This window comes from Coturnix japonica, chromosome 4 (genome assembly GCF_054131305.1).
Source record: "Coturnix japonica strain WE chromosome 4, WE-NBRP24, whole genome shotgun sequence".
Lineage (NCBI taxonomy): Eukaryota > Metazoa > Chordata > Aves > Galliformes > Phasianidae > Coturnix > Coturnix japonica.
This window is the reverse complement of record NC_140666.1, coordinates 88,474,772-88,499,334: the sequence shown is the minus strand read 5'-3', so window position 1 is coordinate 88,499,334 and position 24,563 is coordinate 88,474,772. Positions and strand designations below refer to the sequence as shown.

At 49.7% G+C, this 24,563-nt stretch overlaps 3 protein-coding genes across 14 annotated transcripts in view; 2 read left to right on the top strand and 1 right to left on the bottom strand.

Moving 5' to 3' along the window:
- The window catches only part of PTPRA (protein tyrosine phosphatase receptor type A), a 78,272-nt gene extending 72,255 nt beyond the window's left edge, over positions 1–6,017 (bottom strand). For 3 of the 4 annotated variants that reach the window (XM_032444355.2, XM_085545887.1, XM_085545886.1), the window contains exon 1: positions 5,743–6,017. The gene's annotated coding sequence lies outside the window, so the exon portion shown is untranslated. Of the gene's footprint in view, positions 1–3,880; positions 4,110–5,742 lie in introns of those variants that run through there. The other variant, XM_085545883.1, reaches the window with a different exon arrangement.
- A 1,022-nt stretch (positions 6,018–7,039) lies between these two features.
- MAVS (mitochondrial antiviral signaling protein) lies at positions 7,040–14,442 on the top strand. Of its 8 annotated transcripts, XR_014945559.1 has the most exons (8): positions 7,040–7,073; positions 7,587–7,820; positions 8,419–8,593; positions 8,973–9,217; positions 9,672–10,224; positions 10,416–10,780; positions 10,888–11,042; positions 11,610–14,442. XR_014945559.1 is itself a non-coding variant. In XM_015863034.3 (7 exons), exons 2-7 carry the CDS (start codon positions 7,704–7,706, stop codon positions 12,276–12,278), a joined length of 1,914 nt encoding a protein of 637 aa, XP_015718520.2. In that variant the 5' UTR covers positions 7,040–7,073; positions 7,691–7,703; the 3' UTR covers positions 12,279–14,442. The 8 variants fall into 8 exon arrangements, 4 of the variants coding, with proteins under 4 accessions (XP_015718520.2, XP_015718519.2, XP_015718518.2 ...); XR_014945558.1 differs by having other exon boundaries at positions 7,040–7,820; positions 10,534–10,780; XR_014945560.1 differs by having other exon boundaries at positions 7,040–7,820; positions 10,428–10,780.
- A 1,153-nt stretch (positions 14,443–15,595) lies between these two features.
- On the top strand, positions 15,596–24,371 carry PANK2 (pantothenate kinase 2). 2 transcript variants are annotated; one of them, XM_032444285.2, is made up of 7 exons: positions 15,596–15,869; positions 20,741–20,950; positions 22,048–22,301; positions 22,396–22,572; positions 22,751–22,874; positions 23,524–23,649; positions 23,756–24,371. In XM_032444285.2, exons 3-7 carry the CDS (start codon positions 22,048–22,050, stop codon positions 23,804–23,806), a joined length of 732 nt encoding a protein of 243 aa, XP_032300176.2. In that variant the 5' UTR covers positions 15,596–15,869; positions 20,741–20,950; the 3' UTR covers positions 23,807–24,371. The 2 variants fall into 2 exon arrangements, with proteins under 2 accessions (XP_032300176.2, XP_015718512.2); XM_015863026.3 differs by having other exon boundaries at positions 20,741–21,093.
- Positions 24,372–24,563: the final 192 nt, after the last annotated feature.

The window sequence follows — 24,563 nt, the reverse complement described above, 5'->3', positions numbered from 1 at the left end:
CAAGGACAAGATTGCTGTTTTAGAGGGTGAGCTAAGAGATGCCCGGCTACGTGCAAGCCATTGCTGTGATTAATAGCAGGACTTCAGGCTGGTGTAATGCACATCGAGGCCAGGAACAGATTTCCTGGCTGCAGAAAGCTCTCTATCATGAACTATGACGTAATTTACTAACACAAATTAGTAATAGCACCCCTCAGCCAGCTGCAATTTGTGAATGAAGTGTTTGAAATTCCCAGAGTACGAATCAAGACGCTGACTCTGAACAGCAGGATCTCAAGCAAGGGATGGACCCCACACAAATGCAGAGAGAAAGGAGGATCCCTTTGCAAGCACCGTGAGGCTCATCACACAGCCCCATCATGGAATTGCAGCTGTTATCAGTGTTCCCAAAGGCAGCGATATCCCCAAAAGCCCCAAAGCTACACACGTTCCTTCCAGCCCATCCCATACACATCACCACCGATTGCTGCTCTTCCCACAAAGGTAAAGATGAGATTGTGTGCACACACCAGGCTGCATGCTGCAAAGAAAGAAGAAAAACTGGATGCTGGGGATGCTTGACACAAGCCTAGGGAACCCTCTCCGTGTTACCTGTAGTCAGGAGAACCTAATTCCTTGCACAAGCACTCAGTGAGGGCGAGCATATGGGCAAACCCCAGAGACCTCCAACCTTTTACAGCAGAGCCATGTGCCCCAGGAACCTCAGCTGGCCCCAGGGCAAGGTCACTGCCAGCGGGGTGGAGACCAGACTGAGCTAAACCCCTGGGCTTGAGATCATCCCGACAATCCTGACTCTGAGAGGCTGTTTCGAAACAGCAGGCGTGATATGGGAAGGCAGCCACCAAAAAGAAGAGGCACTCTCAGCTGCAGTACAACCCAGTGCTGATTGATTCACTGCTCATACCTCCACCAAGGCTTCCTGTCACCTATTACTTCATGAGGATACACAGAGCCCACAAGCTTGAACACGTCAAACTCTCCTTTTGAGAACAGTGTGCTGCCGCAGCTCCTCTGCGCCTCTCTAATCTGACCTCTAAAGTAAACAGATAAAAGGGTGTTAAGAGTGGCAAATGTTTAAGTCCCCCAAGTTACGAGTATGGGTCTTAACAGTCCTCAGTACCCATTCGAACTAAAAGAGAAGGATTTAAATTAGATGTTAGGGGGAAATATTTCACTCAGAGGGCAGACACTGCTGCCCTAAGAGCTGTGCGTGCCCTATCCCTGGTGACACCCAAGGCCATGGATCTCATGGGGGGCAACCAGCCCTAAGTATGTGTTGGTTGGGCTTTAAAGTCCCATCCAACCCAACCATACCGTGATTCTGTGACCTCAGCTGCAGCACATCCCATGGCTGTGGGGGTTCTTAGGCATCTCCCATTCCACCTAGGGATGCAAGATGAGGATCTGCACTCACTACCCACAGTGACAACAATGAACCTACCAGCACAGAGTGGTGTTATTCATCTTGTGCTTCACGGGTCAACGCAGTGGAAAGTCAGGAAGGATACCCGCACCTCCCCTTTGTCAAACACAGGCAAATTTCAGGGGAAGGAATTTGACAAGCAAATGAAAAGAGATCAGGGCTGTCTAACCAGAAGACACAGGAACGTGGTTCTCCCTTCCCATATATGCCCTCAGCTCCACCTCCTGCTCCCTCCCACCTGCAGTGTCTACCTTTGGTCTTGCATACAGGATCTAATTTTGCTTTAGAGATGGCGTGGTACAACCTGACTCATGCAGGAGGCAGAGGTTACACTCTCATCAACTCTTCTAAAGCTGTAGAACGCTTGTGTTCCATCTCGGGCCCAAATTAACATTAATTACTGCACACAAAATGGAGCTGCTTCAACAGGAGGAAATTAGGACAACAAATTATCCTGGAATAGAGAGGACTTGATGCTTAAGGACCAACCTGTCTGCACACAGAATAAAAGGGCACTGCAGCCAGACAGGTTGGAAACAAGCTGTCCCCACCACCCTTTCAACCTCAGCATTTGTTACAGTAGCCACCAGGGCTTCCTACACTGAAACCCAACCCACGCTCACTAGTTTCGAGTTTTGCTATCAAAACTGCAGCCACAGTAAACACAAAGGTCTCCTATGTGTAAACCAGGCCAGCAGAGCTGATGACCATTGATGACAGCTTTGGGTCAGGGCAGGGATCACAAGCCATCCTCGCCACGTGGGTTTCTGTGATCACACTCTGGTTGCTGCCACAGCTCCAAAGCCACAAACGCAGCTCATTCATTCACAGCCAGCTCTCATTGCTCAACATAAACACAGGCTGTGCTGCAGTGAAACCAGCACGCTGCTCAGCACACACCAACGAGCAGGCATGCATCCATAGGCAGGCAGAGATTTGGAGTTGCCCACGCTGAGCTTAGCACCATCAGCACCACTGTGATATGGACACGTTAAGTGGACAGTCACAACAACCCCATGCAGTGTTATAGGTGAGGGGCAGAGCAGCTGGGAAGCTGTATGGAAGATAAGGATCAGTTGGTGCTGATGCTGAGTATGATGAGCTAACAGTGTGCTCAAGAAGGTCGATGGCATCCTGGATTGGAAGAGAGGAAATGGCCTCAAGTTGTACCATGGGAGATTCAGGCTGGATATTAGGGAATATTTCTGCTCCTAAGAGAGGTATTCACAAACCATGGGGATGTGACATAGGGGGCATAATGGGGATGCATTGGGGTTGATGACCTTAGAGGTCTTTTCTGACCTTAATTATTTTGTATCAAACCAGAGAGGCAGTCTCAATGCAGCCAGGCTACAAAGCACCCTGCTGCCAAATATATATATATATCCAACCTAACAACCCACATGATATTCAATATGAGACATATGGTGTTCATCAAGGCATTCAGGAGCACGCTGGGTGCACAGCTGAAATGCAAGGTCTCTGATAGAGACCTCACTGTGGCCTTCCAGTGCTTGAACGGAGTGTTTAAACAGGAGGGGGAATGGCTGTTTACGAGGGTGGATGGTGATAGGACAAGGGGGAATGGTTTTAAACTGAGAAGGTGGAGGTTTAGGTTGCATATAAGAGGAAGTTTTTCACTAAGAGGGTGGTGATGTGCTGGAACAGGTTGCCCAAGGAGGCTGTGGATGCCCCATCCCTGCAGGCATTCAAGGCCAGGCTGGATGTGGCTCTGGGCAGCCTGGTCTGCTGGTTGGTGACCCTGCACACAGCAGGGCGTTGAAACCAGATGATCATTGTGGGCCTTTTCAGCCCAGGCCATTCTATGAAAGAAGCTGCCTGGAACAGTAAGGATATGCAACCTCAGGAGTGATGGCTGAGCAGATGCGTGACACGGCACATGCTGTGTTTGAGAAGTGGGTTTCCAGTGGCTTTATGGGTTTATTGAAAGGAAAAGACTTGGGAAGAAAGTCATTCCCTGTCAGAGAAATAGAAAGCACAGCTGGTTCAGAACAGACTCTTGCAATACCTGGGAGCAGCTGTTTCTTAGGAAGACGCAAGAAATCACTCCAGACAGACAGAGAACCGTTTACTTATCAGGAAATCTCTTCCTAATCCCTGCATAAAGTGATTAAACACAATGGCACATACCCCATATATTAAATATTAATCCTTCTTAATGTGGCTGCCGATGTTCTGGTTATCCAGCTCAGGTATGGAATGCTCACAGTGTGCAATCCCTTTTCCATCCCTAACCACATAAATCCAACACAGAAACCCCAGCGCAAGGCAGCAGAAAGATTTTGTGACCCAATTAGAGAACAAGGCTTCTATCTGCTGCTATTCCCTGAGCTTTGCAGAGACTTCGGATGGCCCCCAAAACAGCCCAGCAGCAGGGAAGGAGTTAAGAGCAAAGAGATGAATCAGCCCCCTGCCATAAACACAGACATTTCCTACCTCTTAGCTCTAGTGCTTCTTCCTGTCCGCAGGCTTCCGAGATGCTTGTGTACCTGGTCACATTCAAATGATTTCCACCGCAACAGGAAAGAGAGGCATTCGGTTTATTTTAAGAGGAAAACCCGATTTGTGAATGAGACCAGAAAACGGCCATAAAGGCCAACCTCCCTCCCATCCAGCACCAATACGGAGGTGTCAGGCAGGAGCTGGTGCATCTGCTTTACTAACCGCAGCTCTGGCGAAGCATACGGGCACTGCGTTCTGGCCAGAAAGCACGAACAAAGTGTTACCATGGGGAGAAAAATAGAAAAATAAAGGTATTCTGCCCAGCGCCGCATTGAATTGCAGCGATTCCATAGTGACTCCGTGGGGTTTCAAACCTATCTGGGAGACGAGCAGCACACAAAACCCTACAGCTCCCACACTTGCTGCACAGCCATCGCCCAGCACTTTGCATGCAAAGCAAAGTGGCTGACATGGATCGCTCCATACACACCGTCCTGCTGACCTGGGATCCCCTTCCTGCTGCAGAGCTCAGCCCCTAAAAAGCAAAGAGGGGCTGAGAGGGACGGACAAGCAGAGACACGGAGAGAAGGATTTCAGAACGCTCTTCCAATGAGGATGTTAACGTTGGATGCGGCCCAAAGGCACGGAGCTGCACAAAGCATCAGTTATGTGAGGGTGACATTTCAGAAAAGCAGAGCCATGTATCCTATTAGCTCGAAAACAATACAAGCAGATCAATGCCAGGACAGCGGTGTCCCTGGAAACATCTCTTTTCTCTAACTAACACCGAGCAGAAGCTCTGGAACAGCCCCCAAAGCTTCCCACTCTATGATACCACCCCACCCCAAAGGACAGAGCGCAGCAACACCCATTTCTTTGCCAGCCAGTCCAGAAAGCAAATCCCCAAACCTTTTCAAGGCACACGGGGAGCTTCCCATCAGCCATGGGCACACACACAGAGGATGAGTAATATTTGAACTGAACTGAGAGCGATCTGCAAACGCCCCGAGTAAATTCCTGAGGCTCTCAGAACCCCATCCCTCCTCCTTACGAAACGGCCCAGCTGGAACCTCACGGCTCTCATTTTTTAATCTCATTTCTCCTCTCATCCAGACACAGGGCTGGGTTGCCTTTAGATCTTAGAGTCTGTATTCAGCAGGGGGAAGAGATATTAACGATGATCATTGAAAAGCCTGTTTTCCTTCTTGTTACGTTCTCTGCCCTCGGTGGCATTGGAGAGATGAGCAAAGGTTGGTTGGGGGGAGAGCAGCACAGCTTGGCCCTCCTGTAGGGTCATGAAGAGCTCTCTGTAGGGTCAATGGAGGTCTCCCATCATCAGACCCAACCCTGCACCATCTCCAACACCTCCATGGACACTCTGCCATCCCATTCCAGTCCATCACATCTATTTGAAAGCAGAAACCATCTCCACAACCCAACCCGATTCAACACCCCCAAGTGTGAGCCCCAACTCAAGGCTGTCGCTTCTCGACCCACCCCAAAAAGTTTAGGGCTCCCTTTAAAGCCAGCCCAGGAGCACGGAACGATGAGGCCCTCTCTGTAGGGTCAATGGAGCTCTCCCATCATCGGACCCAACCCTGCACCATCTCCAACACCTCCATGGACACTCTGCCATCCCATTCCAATCCATCACATCTATTTCAAAGCAGAAACCATCCCCACAACAGCTCACTCAAGGCTTCTCGACCCACCCCAAAAAAAGTTTAGGGCTCCGTTTAAAGTGAGCCCAGGAGCACGGAACGATGAGGCCAAAGTTCACATTAAGAAGGGGAAAGGACCCTGTTGTGGAACACACACACATATATACACACATATACACATACACAGTCACTTACCTGCAGGCTCGGGGCCGGGCCCGCCGCTCTCTCCCTCACTCCCCGCCTCTTTCGCCGCCGCCCAACGGCTCCGTTGCGAGGCCGCGACGGCCGGGATCATGGACGGAAGGAAGGGAAGGGATATAGGGATTAAAGGGACCCGGTGTCTGTCCGACACCGCCTCTCAGAGCCCCGTTGTGGGGCTGCCGACCCTCAGCGGCTCCCCCGCTGCCTCCCGCCCGCTCCCACCGCCGCCATGGTGCGGCTCCATGCAGGGCGCGCACCCTGACAGGGGCGGGCTGAGGGGAGGAGCTATGGGGGAGGAGGAGGGATTAGTGGGAGGGATCAATGGGATTGATGGGATCCACGGGCACTAATTAGGGGGGTTCTGAGCGCTAATTGCAATGAACCCAGCTGATTATGCTCCCACCAGAGCTTGGGTCTTTAAAGGACCTTTATACATCCTCCTTCATCATGGTATGGGGATAGTTAAGACTCACAGCGGTTGGAAGGGACCTCTGGTGTTCCAAGCTCTTGCTAAAGCAGCGATATATAATATATACACCCTATATAGGGTGGCACACCAAAGCGTGCAGATGGATTTAGGTATAACCCCACAGAGGGAGAATCTGCCTCTCGTGTTCGGATTCGCATCGCGCTGCTGCCACCTGCCGGCTCCTGCATGGGGAGCCTATAAACAAGAGGGGAATCAGGGCAGATAACAGCGGGACGAGGGGAAATGGGTTGAAGTTGAAAGGGGGTGGATTGAGGTTGGATGTCAGGGGGTGGTTCTTTACTATGAGAGCGCTGAGGTGATGGAACAGCTGCCATAGAGGCTGTGGGTGCCCCCATCCATCCCTGGAGGTGTTTAAGGCCAGGTTGGATGGGGCAGCGTGGGCTGGGATTGAATGTGGAGGTTGTTGGCTCTACATGTGATTGGAGCTTCATCATTGAGCTCAACACAGGCTCTTATATCTTATATCATATCATATATTCTATGATACGATCCCATGATATGATACGTGAGCTTTGTGATCACTGAGCTCAACACAGCCTATTCTATATGATTCTATATGTGATTTGTGGGGTAATGAACGACTCGAGGCGTTTAGACCTGATGATAACACAGCACTACGACTATTAGAACTGTTAAATTAATACAGCCCGGACACACAGGGTTAAGGCGGCCTGAGTCACAGCAGGACGCGAAGTCCCCATCCAGGCCTTTGACCGCCTATCACCGCCCTTTCCACGTTGACTGACGGGTGAGATGACCAATGATCAGCTTGCACGAGGGTGGTGGGCGGGGCTCAGCCTTGACCCGGGACAGGCGGAGGTGGCGGCGGACGCAGGTCGGGTCGGAGCGGGTTTAGGACGAGGATAAGGACATGGAGCGGGATAAGGACATGGAGCGGGATAAGGACATAGAACGGGGCTGGGAGCCGGGCTGGGGTCGGACCCTGGGTGTGGAGCGGGGCTTCCCGGTCTGTAAGCGGGTCAGCCGAGCTCTGTCAGCCCGGAGATCGGGATCGCGGCCTGCAGAGCTGGGCTCTGAGCTCAGTGCGGGAGGAGAGAGTCGATCCGTCGTTGCCTTCATGTCTATGGGGTTTTGGAAGCTGTTGTATCGGGGCCTGGCGCTGTATCCGCTTTCTCTTCCTCTTTCAGTTGGGTTTGAGAAGGTTTTAGTGTTATTGAGGGGGGAAAAAGGGGTTTTTAAGGCAAAAACATCACCCGAGTGCTGCCTATGGCACAGCCGGGCCCAGCTTTGTGAACACAGGGCTGAGAGTTAAACCCTAACCCTGCCCATTTATCCCTATTTTATGCATATTTTTGCATGGGAGATTTCCCCTGTGCTCTTTCCCCAGCCCAAGGACTTCCCTTCTTGCTGCTGACAGCCCAGCCCTGATAACAGAAGAAATAAACAGCAGCTCTTCTCTGCTCAGCTCACCTTCAATCCGTGTCCCCGCAGGCGCTGAGCCAGGATGGGTTTTGCTGAGGACAAAGTGTACAACCACATCCTAAGGAACATGAGCAGGTTCTGTGACATCCACGTGGCGTCGCTGGTCGATTCCCTGAGCTGCCTCACCGATGCCGACAGGGTAATTCTCTGTTGCTCTGTGTGCTTGGGGCACTCTGTCCAATGTATGTAGATGTATCGCTGCTTTACATGTGCCCAGAGGGGTGAGAATGAGGACTGTCCCCTCTGCTCTGCTGTCTGAGCCCCTATTTGCAATGCTGTGTTCAGCTCTCAGCCCCCAGCACAAGGATATGGAGCTGCTGGAGTGGCTCAAGAAGGGCTCATGTCTGCTTTGGAGACAGGTAGAGAGCTGGGGGTGTTCAGCCTGCAGAAGGGAAGGCAGCAGGGTGACCTCACCGCAGCCTTCCAGTCCATAAAGGGGCCTATAGGAAAGCTGGGGAGGGAGATAAGATAAAGAGCGACAGCTTTAAACTAGAAGAGATTTAGATTAGATGTTTCTTCGCTATGAGGCTCTGTCACAGTCTGCCCCGAGAAGCTGTGGGTGCCTCATCCCTGGAGGTGCTCAGAGCTGGCCTGGATGGGACTTTGAGCAGCTTTGTTTAGAGTCCCTGCCCTTGACAGCAGCTACAACTGATTGATCTTTAGGTTCCCTTTTAACCCAGGCCATTCTGTGATTCTGTTTCTAAAGCAGCCTGTGCTTCTCAATGTGTTTTGTTCAGGATGAGCTTCACACCCGACAGGAGATGCGGGGGATCCGTGCTACTGTGTACAAGTTTTACCAGCACCTCAAGTGTCGCAAGGGCTGGGTGATGGATCTGATCAATGCGCTGCACCAGAACAATGCAGGGCACCTGGCTGATGAGCTGCAGCAGGTTTATGACCTCTATCAAGCCTGTAAGTGGCTTCACCACCCCTGGGTCCTCCCAGCTTCCTTGGGTGCTTGTTTCTCTCACTGTCCAGCTCCTGGTTTTGGTGGGGAGTCTGCATACGACAACCGTGTCTCATGCAGGAGTCCGTGACTGTCCCCATGGACATGCATTGCCCCTGTGACATGCCCAGGGGTGACAGAATATCTGCAGGGTTCCTTGTCCAAAGCTGCTTGTGCTGACAGTGGTTTGTGTGTCTTGTTATCCTTGTCTTAAGGGGAGATGGAAAAATGAATTAAGAGGCACTGCGGGCTCGGCTGTTAAGGGGATGGAGCATAGGCTTAAAAAGAGCTGCCTTGGGCCCATGCTTATCTTCTGTCTCTTTGGTTTTCCTGGGGCTACCTCAGCTCCTCCAGGTGTCTCAGCTCCTCCAAGTGCTTCAGCTCCTGCTGTATCCTCTGACGGTGCCCCAAAGCCGTTCCCAAGGCCAAACTCTGCTACAGAAGCTCCAAAGGCTGAGCCACCGCGCTCCAACCCATCTGCTGGTGGCCATCCACCTCTCTCATCTGCTGCTGCCACCACTGCGACCTCAGCTGTGAGCTCAAATGTTTCCAGCACAGAGCTGGATGCCAGGGCCCCGGTGCAGGAATCGGTGAGCAGGGTACATGGGGCTGCAAAGATCCCTTTTGGACTGGAGGGTTGGTGTTTTGGATGCCACAAGCAGGCTCTTGTTGCTGACCTCTGCTGTGTGTTTGTTGTATCGGGCAGCTTCACCCATGGAGAAGCAGAGGGCACCTTGTTTGTCATTTCCACACAGAGCTCTTGCAGCTGCTGCTGGTGAGAAGCAGCCAACTGTTCTCTTATAGCATTTATACCAGGCTATAACTACTCCACTCCCATATGTGAGTGCAGCCTCTCCATATCCCCTTACACATGAAGTCCAGCGCTTCTGTGACCTGTTCAGTGGGTGCCCCTCATCTTCAGGCTCATGTGGGTCACCAGGTTTGGTTTTGAGGTGTGAAGGTGGTTTTGTTTGCCCTTCATTTGCCCTCATCCTACTTGAAGTGGGGCTGCGTGGTGATTTAACATAGCTCATTTTCTTCCAGCTCCCAGAAAGAAAGAGCCCCCAGCCACCGCTGGTGACGAGCACGGTCTGTGATGGCAAAGAGAAACCTCTCCCATACCCCACCAAAGAGCAGCAAGAGGCAGTGGAGACCCCTGGGGCATCCAGCACAGTTTTGCCATCTGCGTCCCCTGCACATGGCCAGGAGTGGCTGAGCCATCGGCATCCAGTGTGTGTGGACAACGGGTGTTTTGGGAACGCAAACCACCTTCAACGTGGAGTGCCAAACTTGGATCTGGGCAAGTCTCTTCCACCAAGGGATTTAAGTGCTGCTCCTGACCCTGAGCAGACCCGGAACGAGCCCCAAGAAGACGTCTACATCTCCAGTGAGTTGCCTGTCAGGTTGGTGGATACCACTGGTGTTGGGGGACCACAGCCCCTGGACTCTGTGAGGACAAAGGAAGAACAAGCTGTGCACAGTTCCAAGCACGATGGGCCCCCGAGCAGCTTTGTGGATGTGCGCAACCCCTTGCTTATACAGCAGCAGTTTGATGCAGAGAAGAAGCAGATTGAGACAGAGCATGAAGGAGGTGGAGGTGGGTTTCCTTCCTTTGTAGCCGGTTCAGACGGAGCAGGGCTGGAGGCGCTGCTCTGAAATCACTCAAGGTGGTGATAATGGCTCTCTGCTGTTATCTCCTGTCTCTTATGAGACCTCTGTTACCTACTCTAAGAAGACAGGGAAGCCAGTTTGTGCAGGCATCCACCTTGACTGCTTTTTTCCCCCTAGTTTTCTCTCCAGGTGCTGTTCCTCACCTTGTTTCACTTCATATACTTGGCAGAGGTGCTTGCTTTGTTTCTGATATCAAACTTCATGGCTATATGTCCATGCCCTCCTGTTTCAGCAGGCTGGGAACGCCCCAATATCAAAGTGAGGAACAGGCTGGAAGTGCTGGGTTGCAGGCTGGGCTGGTTCTGTCTGCTTTACCTGCACCTGCTGCTGGGTGAGCTCAGCTGCCCTGAGCTTCTCTGTGGCTCCTTGCCCACATCCTGGACTTGCTCTGTGCTGAGGCTGAGCACAGGCTGCAGTTTCCATTCTGTACAAATTAACACAGAGATGCGATGAGGGAAAAAGATGAAAATCCACGAGTGCAGGTAAGAATCTGCCCTGGAAGTTGATGTATCCTATTGCAGCATCCCTTGGGAAGAGGCTCACCTTGAGTTCTCCTGGTTAACGCAGTGTGCTTTATTTTCTCCTTCAGATGTTCGGAAGGAAACAACCAACTCAGACTCTACCTCTGTGCCCAGAGATATTTCCCCATTGTGTGATACCTTCTTGAATCCTCCTGTAGAAGAGAGAATGCTGCCTGGGGAGGAAGCAGCCAGCAGCCCCTTTTCCATGCCAGGGAAGGAGAAAGTAGGTGACCTTTCAGTTATCAGTTGCATTTCCTTCTGTTCCTTGTCAGCTCCCCCTTAGCAAGGATATTTTTTGCTGCAGTGTAAGATTTTGAGCAGGTGGGGGGGGTTGTTTGCTTTTTTGCTGTGTTCTTTCTGTCCTGTTGTATTTCAGAGCATGGCTGGGAGAGCTGCTTTGACTGACAGGTGTTACAATGAACACGTAGATCAGATTGTGTCCCAGTGGGGTCCTGACCACAACCTCCCTCCAAATTGTTTTGTGGGGCTGAGGGCTCAAGCAGAGCCCTCAGGTATATGGGGAAGAGAACTGGCTGGTCGCTCTGTCAGTCCAGGTGCCCGTCTCCACCCCAGTCATCTCTGCCCTTGTTTGTCTCCCCTTCCTCCTTGCTTCTCTCACATATCCTAGAGGCTCCCAAGAGCTTCAGCACCTTCCTGCCCTTTTTGCTTTCCCTGCCCTTGTTAGCGGCTTGAGAAAATGACTGAGTGCTGAATTGTGCTCGTTGTGTGATGTGGGTGCCTGAGACTGACTGACTGATGGGGACTCTGCCCCTCTCTTTGTCTTCCAAAGGTGCTCCCAGCCTCGGTGGCCTCTGTCTCAGGTATGAATGCTGCAGGAAGCTTTGAAGGTGCAGCTGGAAGGACCCCCTCACGAACGAGCTCTGCTGCCAGCATCTGGACATCTCATGATAATGAGGAGGAAGACGTGCAGCTCAGCAAGCCAGGTGCCCTCCAGTCTGTAGTAGAAGAGAGCCCAAAGGCAGCTGCCAGATGCCAGGGCAGCCCCAGTTCCAACACATCCATTCACACTGGCTGGAGCACCGACCCGCTCATGGTGAGCACAGAAAGCTCAAGCCCTGGAGAAGCACAGTCCAGACCCAACTCAGGGCACTGGTCTGCAACTCCAGCAGTTCACGCAGACCCTGGGGGAGAAGAGGCAGCTGGAGTGAGCAATTATCCACCTCTGAGCTGGGTCAGCCCCTCTGTGGGCAACCACGAGGTCCATGTGGAATATCACCCCAGTGCCCTGCTGGAAGCAGGCAATGATGTCCGAGATGGAGCAGCCCCCTTTGGAAATTCTCCTGACACAAACAAGGGAACTAATGGTGCAACGAGCTCATCTCAGGCCAAAGTCCCCACATCAGAGGACTGCAGTGGGTCGTCCCTGCTGTATGTCCTTCCAGCTGTTGGCATCGCACTGATTTCAGTGTTTCTGGTGTACACACGATTGCAGAAATAGCAGTAGAGAGACGAGATGCCACAGCTACCAAAGGGAGATTCTTCTTCGTAGCAGGAACTTGGACAGCATGTTTGAAGCCCAAAGAGCAGCTAAAGGGACTGTAGGGGTTTTGTTAAATCTCTTCCCAGAAAGTTTCCTGGAAGAGGCCTTGGTTGTGTGATGCTGCAGGGTTTTGGTCTGTTTCCCATCCAACCTTCATGTCTGTGCTGCCTTTTTCACCCACAGAGGGTGTTTCTCTCAGGGGGTTGATCACTCAAGGTCAAAATCAGAGCCTTCCTGGCCATTCTCCTCATCTTCACATTCGGTTCTGGATGACTCATCTCCTGCTAAGGAATGTTCCTGTGATGAGGACGTGCCAGGCTGGACCCATGTGCAAGCTGTCCCCTCTCCCAGAAGCCCTCATCCTGCTTCAGTGCTTTCCTTCGGAGCATCCTGCCCTGCTCCTATGCATCAGGAACAGCACAGGATCCAGGGTGGATGTAATACTTACATATCCCAGCACCCGGTGCAGTGAGATGAGAAACTTGTGTCGAGGTTGGGACACCAATAGGGTCAGCTCTGTGTGATGGCAGAGAGGCCATACACCAGTGCTGATGGTCCAGATGCTCTGGGTTATCTTGAGGATTCTGTTTAGAATTTCAGTCCATAATTTCCCAGCTGCTCCCTGGGGTCACCTTGGGAGTTTGAGGGAATTGGGCCGCAAAACTTCCAGATAAAAGAAAATCCCAAGCCCAAATAAGCATCCCTTGGTTCCCTCAGCCCAAAACAGCTTTTAGGGGCAGCAGTGATCCTGCTCAGTTGCTGTTTGCCTACATGTCCAGCTCCAGGCAGAGCTGAACCACCCCAATCTGCTCTGCCTGTTTCCTCTGTTGCTATGACTGTGGGTTGTTCATCTCTCATCTACTCCCTCCCAAAAGGATGGAGGCATGAAAGTAAGGAAGTGGGTTATTTTAGCCAGAGAACTTTTTGAAGCTCTAAATGCACCAGCATGGATTATTTAGGTTGCTCTGCAATCCTGTGATCTGCAGGAAATGGAAGCCATGGCAGGAGGCAGAGCTGGGCAAAAAGCATGGAGATGTGGAGATAGATTTACACAGCAGAAGGCTCATACCATGGACAGCCATGGTTTAAAAGTGACTACCTGACCAGGATGCTATGAGCTTTAAAGCATTGTGGTGGCCGAGCTGCAATCCTTATCCAGCTGCTACTTTACTGGATCAGGTAATTTATTCCCTTCGGATCCCTGTTGTTCAATATGGAAAACCTGATCATTCCCCTCGGATCCCTGTTGTTCAGTATGGGTTCCCAAAACCTGACCCTACTACATGGCGTGGCTGTTGTGCTCAGAGCTCAGCATGGGCCACTAACAGTGCAGAGGGTCTTTGAGGCCTGTGGTGGGATAAAGAGCTGTTCCTCCTCCAGGTCTGCTCATATCCCCAAGTGTTGAGCTGGTTTTCCCAGAGCTCTGCCTTATTTTTTGCCTTAACACCCCATTATCCTGGAGGAGACATTAACGAGGAGACATTAACATGGAGCCTCTTTTGACTTGGACAAATGGTGTCCAAATAGCAAACGGTTCTCCCACAGCAATGCAGGCTGAGGGGCTTCTGCTTCACTTTGGTAGGGCTGACAGCAGCTACCACTTTTCCCTTTGGCCCCAAATGCACCATTATAAACGGCCAATAAAGGGCAAATAAATACATGCAAGAACGAGGTGTTGATTTTACCTCTGACGAGGGCTGATCTGAAGAGTGAACTGGAGATGTTCTCTTCTTGCTCATCACCCAGCATTTCATCCATCAGCGGATGAGGGTGTTCGAAATGCACTTTCCATCCTCTCTTCTCATTGATGAGATACAGGGGGCTGTTCCCTATAAGAAAGAGGGGTTATATTTCTCCTCCTGCTGCTTTCAATGCCATATTTGAGAGCATTTGGGAGATCTCAAGCCAGCAGCATCCACACCAAGGCTCTCTTCCATCTGCAGGTTTCTTCATGTATCTTCCCAGTGCTTTTTAGCTCCAGATTTCCACATTTATTAACACGTAAAACATGTTTTTCTTGCTGTTTGCTGTGAAGTGCCTCTGTTTTCCTGGCTGTGATGTAGCACTTTAAAGACTTAACCAGAATAAGGATGGAATAGGTAATAAAACTCTTTGCCACGCAGCTACTGAGGGTGCCTTGTTTATAACCTGAGGGGCAACTCATGTTTCAAGGCCTATGTGGAGCACAGTGACTCTCTGGCCTCAAATTAATACCTGACGGTCTCTTAGATGTGAAGAGATACGTAAGGCCTCGATGTTTGTATATATAGGCCCATATTTGTACATATAGGTCCATGCTTGTACATATAGGCCCATACTTGTATATAGAGGCCCATACTTGTACATATAGGCCCATACTTGTACATATAGGCCCATATTTGTACATATAGGCCCATACTCGTATATATAGACCCATACTTGTATATAGAGGCCCATACTTGTATATATAGGCCCATATTTGTATATAGAGGCCCATACTTGTATATAGAGGCCCATATTTGTATATATAGGCCCATACTTGTATATATAGGCCCATATTTGTATACATAGGCCCATACTTGTATACATAGGCCCATATTTGTATATAGAGGCCCATACTTGTATATAGAGGCCCATATTTATATATATAGGCCCATACTTGTACATATAGGCCCATATTTGTATATATAGGCCCATGCTTGTATATAGAGGCCTATACTTGTATATAGAGGCCTATTTTTATATATATAGACCCATACTTGTACATATAGGCCCATATTTGTATATATAGGCCCATATTTGTATATATAGGCACATATTTGAATATATAGGCCCATGCTTGTATATATAGGCCCATACTTGTATATATAGGCCCATATTTGTATATATAGGCCCAACCGGGCCTACTGCAGGCCTCCATCCCTTCAGCGCCCATCTCCGTTGCCATAGTTACTCCGCCTGCCAATCAACCTGCCTCCTCCATCAGACGCCTCCCATCATTGGCTCACAGCCGTGTCACTCTGTCCCACGGGACGCCATTGGCCAACTCTCAGCACTCAGTCCCGCCCATCTCGGCATCCTTAATCCCCGCCCTTCTCCGATCTCCCGCATCCTATTGGACAGCCGCACTTATCAATAACACCGTAGGCGGGCTCTCCGTCTAACCCACGCTTCTCATTGGCCACACCGCCCGTCAATCCGTTCTACCAAGAGCTCCGATTGGATGTCTCCTCACGAGCTTCTCCCGCCCACTTCCCGAGGGGGCCGGGGGGGGGGGGGGATGCTCCGCTTGGCGCATGCGCGCTGCGTGCGGTGGCTGCGGCGTTGGCCGTTGAGGAGCGCGGCGCGTTGCGGCGCTTTGCGGCCTATGGGGTCGGGCCGTGAGGCGGATGGAACCGCGGCGTAACGGCGGCAGAGAGGATGAGAAACCACGGAGGGGTGAAGAGGATGCGGGGAACCCGAGGAGATGGAGCGGAGGAAGCGGGATGGGAGCGAACAGCGCCGAGTTGTGTGAGGGGGACGGCGCGGCCTGCGGGCTGAGGAGGGACTCGGTGCGAAAGAACCGCCCGCGTGAGTGAGGGGAACGGGAAGGGGGCGGGGCCTATAAAGGGGGCGGGGCTTAACGAAGGGGCGTGGTTATGATAATGAGCTGTTAGTAGGCTGGGCTTTGGGAGGGGGCGTGGTTATGCTAATGAGCTGGTGGTGGGCGGGGCTATGGCGTGTGACATGACCCTGATGTCAGGCTGGAAGCTGGGCTCAGGTGAACATAATGAGGTTCAACATGGTAAAGTGTTTTGTACTTGGGCAGGAAGAACCCCAGGCACATGTACAGGCTGGGAGGAGTTGTCCTTGAGAGCAGCTTCCTCTGGCAGCCCGGGATCCTGGGCTCCATCAGGAGAGGGGTGGTCAGCAGGGATAGGGAGGTGATCGTCCCTCTCTACTCTGCTCTTGTGAGGCCCCATCTGTTGTACTGTGTCCAGGTGTGGAGCCCTCAGTACAAAAAAGACATGGAGATTTTGGAAAGGGTCCAGAGGAGGGACAGGAAGATGATCAGGGGGCTGGAGCACCTCCCCTATGAGGACAGGCTGAGGGAGTTGGGTTTGTTCAGCCTGGAGAAGAGAAGGTTGCGGGGTGACCTCATTGCAGCCTTTCAATACCTGAAGGGAACTTACTGCCAGGAGGGGAGTAAACTCTTGGAAAGGGCTGACAATAGCAGGACACAGGGAAATGTTTTTAATTTAAAAGAGGGAAGATTTAGGTTGGATGTTAGGGGGAAGTTCTTCACTAGGAGAGTGGTTAGGCCCTGGAACAGGCTGCCCAGGGAGGTCATGGATGCCCCGTCCTTGGAGGTGTTCAAGACCAGGTTGGACGGGGCCATGGGCAACCTGATCTAGTAAAGGTGTATGTTTGGTGGCCCTGCCAGGCAGGGGGGTTGGAACTGCATGATCCTTGAGGTCCCTTCCAACCCGGGTAATTCTGTGATTCTGTGATCTCTTACTATGAAACAGAAATAGCTATCAAAATGAATAATGCTTCCCATCAGAAGTCTTCCTGAGGTGCTCACACGATGGTGTGTTCCTCATTTCCAGCTCAGTGTGGGGCTGTGGTTCCTTTTCATTCATTCCCAGATGATGGGAGTCATGCTGTGCTAGGAAATGGTTGTTCATATGAAGTATTTAAGGGCTTTGTGGGGTTTTCTGCGTGCTGAAGGACCAATAGGATGGGATATGAGCTCCACAGAGGGATGTAAGGGCCATAGTGACGGTGATCATTCATGTCATTCCAATGTGGCAGAATTTTACTGTAAGAATATGGCAACTAAGGGTCCCAATTGTAGCTTCAGGGCTGTTAATTAGAGATACACTCATTAATAGGTGGCAGGCAGCTTTTAGGGAGTGAATTATCTTTTCCTACTTCACTCTTGGGAAGTTTGAAGGGTATTTCCATCTAAGCTGAGGTTCAGATGTCTTGCATAAGGTCCCTTCCATCTCTAAGTACTCTATGAAATACAGTTTTAAGACAAGAGATGGCAACAGTTTTTAAGACAGCATTAGGAAGGTCAGCATGGTATGATTTGGGATCACAGCGTCGCCGATGCAGCTCTATCTGACATATCCTCTATCAGAGATAAACTTGGAGCAACGTGATGGGTGTCTGAGCTGTGTGCTTTCCTGCACCCCATCTTGAAGAAGCTAAAGGCCTTCAAACCATCAGGCTGCTCAGCACTGCGCAGCCTCCCCAGTTTTATAGCTCCACTTGACACTATAAGGTATGGAATGTCCCTTTGGCCAGTTGAGCACAGCTGTCCTTGGTCTGTCCCTTCCCATCTCCTTGTGCCCCATCAGCCCCTCACTGCAGGGCAGCACAAGGAGCTGAAATGTCCTTGGCTGTGTGTAGCACTGCTCAGCCAAAGCTGAAACATCGCTGCGTTATCAGCTTTGTTTTCCTCCCAGAGCCAAAGCACAGCATCACACCAGCCGCTATGGAGAAAATTAACCGTGTCCCAGCTGAAACCAGGACAGCCTCACTGGACTAGGAGCACTGCAGATGAATGAAGAGGATGTTCACATTGCATTTACTCAAGCACAGCTGCAGTACAGCTATTCTGAATGGCTTTCTGCAGGCAGGGAGAAGTGCCAGGCGTGAAGCTGGTGATACCCAGATAATAATGAGCAGTGGAATGTGTTTTTCTTCTGTAAAGAATCTTCTTTATGATAAGAGAAATAGGTCAGCAGCCTTCTCCCATCCCACGTCTGCCTGCACTCCCCTGCTCTTCTCCTGCCTACAATCACGTTTCCCTTGGCAGAGATGGCTTGTGATTGTTTCTCTTAGAAACAAGTTATATTTCTCCTTTCTGCAGGCTGCAAGTTCTTTGGAAATAACAATAAGCAGCTTGTTTTTGTGCTCCTGGCAGGCACCATCCATAACTGCATTGCTATTCGACAAAAGGAGAGGGGAAGGACGTTGCATGGAGTGTATTTGTGTTGTAGGAAGTGAAGCCCATACCTAAACCATCAGCAGCTGCTTTGCAATGCAAAACATCAGCTTCAATATATATATATATTTTAAATACCTTTTTATGTTTTAGAATTGCATCTGAGCTGTGAATTCCCAGCAGAGCCTATTTTTAGAGCTCTGAGGAGAGGGAACCTTCGTGTCACTTTGTATTTAATGCTGATGAATGTTTACTTATTGATTTCTTTTCCAGCTGTAAAATTTCCATAGCACCATGAAAAAATAACGCTGAGTATTTTAGAGCGAGCGTAGCCATGTTGTCATACACTCAGCTTAACCATCCGTCTTCATTGCTCTGTGGGCAAATCTCTTTAGCTTCCAACAGAACTGGCTCTTAGCTGTAGGATCAACCTGCAACACCACTTATCACCTGGAGAAAATCCACCCTGGGGGTCTGTAATTATATCACCTCGTTCATCTTGACGTAGCTCTCCAAATTTGAAGGAAAGAAATCCATTGAGTTTTGTTATTATTATTGGATTATTATTATTGTTGGATGTGGTACTTAGGGATGTGATTTAGTGTAGGGTTTTTAGAGTTAGGGTACTGGTTAGGCTGCGGTTGGACTTGATGATCTTCAAGGTCTTTTCCAACCTGGCTAATTCTATGATTTGTAACCCATCCAGCCTTATAAAGCAATTAATATGGCAAAGGCATTCTGGTTTTCTTGCCCTCAAGAGCTTACAGGACAGGGAGGATGGCAGGGCTGAGTAGGCTTTAAGGTCCTTTCCAACCCAACCATTCCATGGTTCTATGATTGCAGCTCCTTGCTTGCATTCCTGCTACTTTCCACGTGGAATAGCATTGTGTTTTATTTGCTTTTTTCCACCTTGGCAGTGGTGCTTGTGGCTATCAATTCCCAAAGGGTCCTGTTGCCCCCCAGCCCTATATATGCTGTGCTGCAGCTCTATGAAGGGCCTTTGGGGGCTCACAAGGGAGACAGCTCTGCGTGATAAATGGTGGAAAAAGCAGTATTTTAAGACGGATCTCAATAGCAGATGGTGATGGCGTTCATCCAAGAGAGCTTCCTCCCTTTGAAGGCATGGATTTTTCTAGCTCTTGGATAGGGAATGGCTGTGGCTGCCTTGCATGCTCATGTTGGCTGATTTCCTGTAAGAAAAAGCACAGTTCTCCATACCTTGGAAATAATTGTCTCAGTTGTGCACCACACCCCTTTCCAAACCCAGAAGTATCGTATATGGGAGATGTTTTGACATCAATCTTGGTTATTTGTGTGTTTGTTTGCGTAGGTAAACTAAAGAATTGTTCTCTTTTGAGCTCTCATGTTCCTCAGATTCTTAACTTGTGCTTGGGATGTGTATAATGAGAGATCCCATCCTTGGAGGTGTTTGGGAAGCATTGGGACGTGGCACTGACACGGTCATGGTGGGGATGGATTGGGGTTGGGATTCTTAGAGCTCTTTTCCAACCTTCATCATTCTGAGTCTTCATTATGGATCACAGAATCAGGAAGGATGGAAACAAGCTCTAAGAACATCAAGTCCACCCCCAACCCATCTCCTCTATGCCTACTGACCCATGTGATTGAAGTTAATTACCTGCATGAGGTGTTTGTAGAGCTGTCCGTGGTGGCTGGATAGAGTTTGGTGCTGGCTGCTTGTGTTGAAAGCAGCTGGGGGGGAAATGAGACCTGGAAGCAGCACCAGGCTCTGCAGCAGCATCTCCTGCTGCCCAACAGTGGAGAGCTGCCATAGATTATCCCATAGATTATCGACATTTTAGCAATGGAAGATGTTGCCAGCGCTGAAAATGAGCTGGGGTGGTGTTTCTAAGGAGCTCTCCCACCAGGGAGAGGGTTTACTACACTTGTGGCAGCAGGGCAATATATTGGGTTTGTAAGCCACACCATGTGGCTGCATTTTGCCCTACAGGATCTCGTTAGCTCCAGCCTATCCTTTAGCTCATTAATAGCAATATTAATCCGTTCCAGCTCTCAGCTCTAATTGCAGATTCCATCTGATCAGGGTTTTCTCTTGATCTTTTCCAAGAAGCTCATTATCTCATACAGCTGTAAATGTTGCTGGTCCTGACACTAATGCATATTTTGTACCGTGGGGGAATTTGCCTAATAAAATAATCCTATTAGACATTTGTTTTTGTCTCTCTGGGGCATCTTAGACTACTTGCCTACCTCGGTGCTATGTGCTGTAATTAGTTACCGTTTGTGCATCGCTTTGATGTCAGAGCACCACTATTATCCTTGGCTTTGGCTTTCTAAAAAGGAATAGCTGGGGATTCAGATTGCTGTAGTGATACTGCAAGGCCTGGGCTGTGTCTGCCTCCTGGTGCTCTGTGGGGTTGTATGGATTGGGTTATCACACAGCAGTGTGTGCAGTTACTTTTGCTGATGGTCTGACGATGTCGTGCTCTGTTTCATTGTCTTTTTTTTCCCCCTCTCTTTTCAGCTTTCCCTTGGTTTGGCCTGGACATTGGTGGGACCTTGGTCAAACTTGTTTATTTTGAACCAAAGGACATCACTGCCGAAGAGGAGGATGAAGAAGTGGAAAACCTCAAAAACATCCGCAAGTACCTGACATCGAACGTGGCCTATGGATCCACAGGCATTCGGGATGTGCACCTTGAACTAAAGGACCTTACCCTGTGTGGACGTAAAGGCAATCTGCACTTTATACGCTTTCCTACCCATGACATGCCTGCTTTTATTCAAATGGGAAGCGAAAAGCACTTCTCGAGCCTCCATACTACTTTATGTGCCACGGGAGGTGGAGCGTACAAATTTGAGCAGGACTTTCTCACAGTAGGCATTTTTGGCTTGTGTACAATTAGGATTTGGTAGTGAAACTTTAAGCTTAAAGCTAGAAACGCTCGCAGCCCTTCTCTGCAGCCTCTCAGCTTCTTTAAGCTTTAGCTCTGGAGGAGTGTGCCTGACTGGAATTAAACTCAGCTCAGGAAGCAGCGTGTGGAGTCACGTTCACATCTCTAAATTAGGCTGTGTTCTTTCCTAAAAGCTCATGCAACATTCCTGTAACTCTAAAATTACTCACTGCCCTCCACGCCGTGTGCTTTTACAGGGCTTTGTATCGCTGCTCTGTGATTACACTCAGCTAAGTGTTCCTTCTTCCTCATTGCTGCCTGTTCCCATGCTTTATTTTCACTCTTTGTTTGCTCCCATAGCTTCATTTCTAGCACACATTGTGCTGCTGACGGAGGTTCGGGCAATTGAGGTGGTGAATTACCTGGAAGGGGTTAGCAGTTGGGGTTTGACATCATCACGTAGCTCCATTATCATCAGTTAGGTTCTCGTTTATGGGTGAAATATGTGTCTGCTAAATATTTAAACAAGGCTTGAAAAACGTACTAAATAAAGAGGCTTTTTAGGCACCCTCCAGGCACTGAGATAAGGGGAGAACAATCTTGATTTCTCCTGCTTTGTTTTTTCTTTCTATTTTTTTTTTTTTGGGTCTAACACTTCAGCCCTATTTGAATTTCCTTTGCTTTCCTTGCCAGTCCCTCTGAGTCCCAATGGGATGAGATTCTCCTGGCTTCCACCAATGGCTCAAGTTGTTTATTGCCTTACACTTCAGGGCCAGGACAGTCAGCAGTCCTCAGGGGGTGAGACGCAGCCCTGCTGTCATCCTCACTTCTCTCTGTCCCCATAGGGAGGAATGGAGATAGCTGGATTTAGCTGGCAGTGAGTACCAATGCTCCCATCCCTAACTACTTCTTGAATATTCCTTTTTTTCCCTGCCAGATGGGTGACCTTCAGCTTCGTAAGCTAGATGAGCTCGACTGCCTTATTAAAGGAGTTCTGTACATCGATTCCATTGGCTTCAATGGCCATTCAGAGTGCTACTATTTTGAACACCCAACCGACACCGAACGGTGTCAGAAGCTCCCGTTCAACTTGGAGAATCCATACCCTCTCCTTTTGGTGAACATTGGCTCGGGGGTCAGCATTTTGGCTGTGTATTCCAAAGAAAACTATAGATGGGTGACAGGCACCAGGTGAGTGAACAGCACACCAAAGCTTTGAATAGCTGCCTTAGTATTGAGTAGCTGCCTCAGTACTCTGGTGGGTGACTTTCCTTTTCCATTGCAGTCTTGGAGGAGGAACCTTCTTTGGGCTCTGCTGCCTTCTCACAGGTTGCTCCACCTTTGAAGAGGCCATGGAGATGGCGTCCCACGGGGACAGCACCAAAGTGGACAAGTTGGTGCGGGACATCTATGGAGGAGACTATGAGCGGTTCGGGCTGCCAGGCTGGGCTGTAGCATCCAGGTAATGGTGATGATTGCTGGGTTATGCACAGCACAGGTTGTGCAGTGATGAAAAACCAGAGATGCATGTCTTAGGACTGCTAATTCTTTCACATTAGCCCTATGTTATTTGATTTAACCCTTTTTTTTTCTGGAATTTTAATGCAAATAGACTGTTCACCTTACAACTTTCTTAACAGTTTTGGAAACATGATGAGCAAGGAGAAGAGGGAGTCTGTCAGCAAAGAGGACCTGGCCAAGGCCACCTTGATAACCATCACCAACAACATCGGCTCCATCGCGCGGATGTGTGCACTCAATGAGGTACTGGGGAAAACCCATTTTGTTGCTTCCCCTCTGAAGCCTCACTCCTGTACTGCTGTTCTTCATTCTCTTTTTCCCTGCATGCTTTTCCATAGGTACATGTTCATTCTTGTCTTTTTGTACCTTCACTACGTTGTAATCTGCCCTTTTTTGGATTCATCAGTGAACTTTGTTCTTGCTTGTCTGTGTACTTTGAGCCAGATCACTGTGAACTGAGTTACACTCAGTGAATTTGGGGCTGGCTCTTGGTAGGTCCTCTTTGGCAGCATGATGAGATGGTCCCTCTTCCACCACTGTGCTGTGTGCTTTCTTGTCTTATTTAGTACTGAAGTTGGGGTGGAGGGGTAGAGGTGGGAGACCTTTCCTATGCTCTTTTCACCACTTGCTTTTGTTCTCTTGGTCAAGCAGCACCACTTCTCTGGACATGACTGTATCTCTGTGCTTTCAGCTTCTTTACAGTGCTGCCTTGTTGCATTCATGTCAAGCAGCATTGTACAGGGCTATGAAAGAACAGAGGCACGCTCTTCTCTTGAGTTTGAGCCTATCCCTATGGGACGAGCTGACCTCAGGTGGTGTTTCCACTGTTGCAAGCAGCAAATGGAATCCAGTCTTTAACAGCCTTAAACCATCTTTTTCTTCACACTTGCAGAACATCAACCGAGTGGTCTTTGTTGGCAATTTCCTCCGCATCAACACCATCTCCATGAGGCTTCTGGCGTACGCTTTGGACTACTGGTCGAAGGGACAGCTGAAAGCACTGTTCTTGGAACACGAGGTCAGATTCCACCTCGTGTTTCTCTTGTCAAACCTATCACATCCTGTTATTCTCTGTGTCAGACGTGCCCACCTTTGGGCTGTTAACAGATCTGTTTGCTCCTCAGGGTTACTTTGGTGCAGTCGGTGCTCTCCTGGAGCTCCTGGACTCAGCCTGATCCATCCAGATTCCATACGTTGGAGTGATGAAGCTGCAGTGCCCACGTGGAGCTTTAAAGCACTTTCCCTTCCATCAGCATCTCTATGAGTGCCGCACGTCTGCCTAGTTCCCGTCTCATAGGTGTCAGCTGCGATGCTCCGTGTTCTGCAGATGAAGGATCTCACCTTCTCATTCTCCTACTAAATGCCTGTGGAGGGGTGAGAACTGCAGCACAGTAACACCACAAGGACCATTCCTGTCTGCTCCAGACCACACAGTGTCCTATTGGACACAGCCGTGCTATCAGCAGGACTGCATATAACAATACCAAAGAGATTACTGTTTTTTTCAGTCCTGTATTTGGCATTTTTCTCTGTAATGCTTCATTCGGTGCTTATAAACTAAAGTAGTTTGAGGGGCAAAGCTGCACTTGTCATACACAGCAGTTGTTCTTTCTTCTGTTTCCTTTACACACACAGCCTGAACGAGGCTGTGCAGTTTGCAACCTCTGAGGATGCTCTGCTCTCAAAACGTGGATTTGGAAGTAGCACAATGCTGCCTGAATAAAGAACCAGAACAACAGAGATGCTGATGATGGATAATATTTACAATGGGAAAAGCTGAGCGTGTATCATTCAGAAACCTTGCTTGCTTCTCTCCTTTGCAGCGCCTCTCCTTTGGCTCTGAAATGATGCATTCAGATGTGCCCTTTCCTACATTGGATCCTGTGTGCTCCTGAAGCTACACCATGCAGACACAGAGCAGTGTGAGGTATT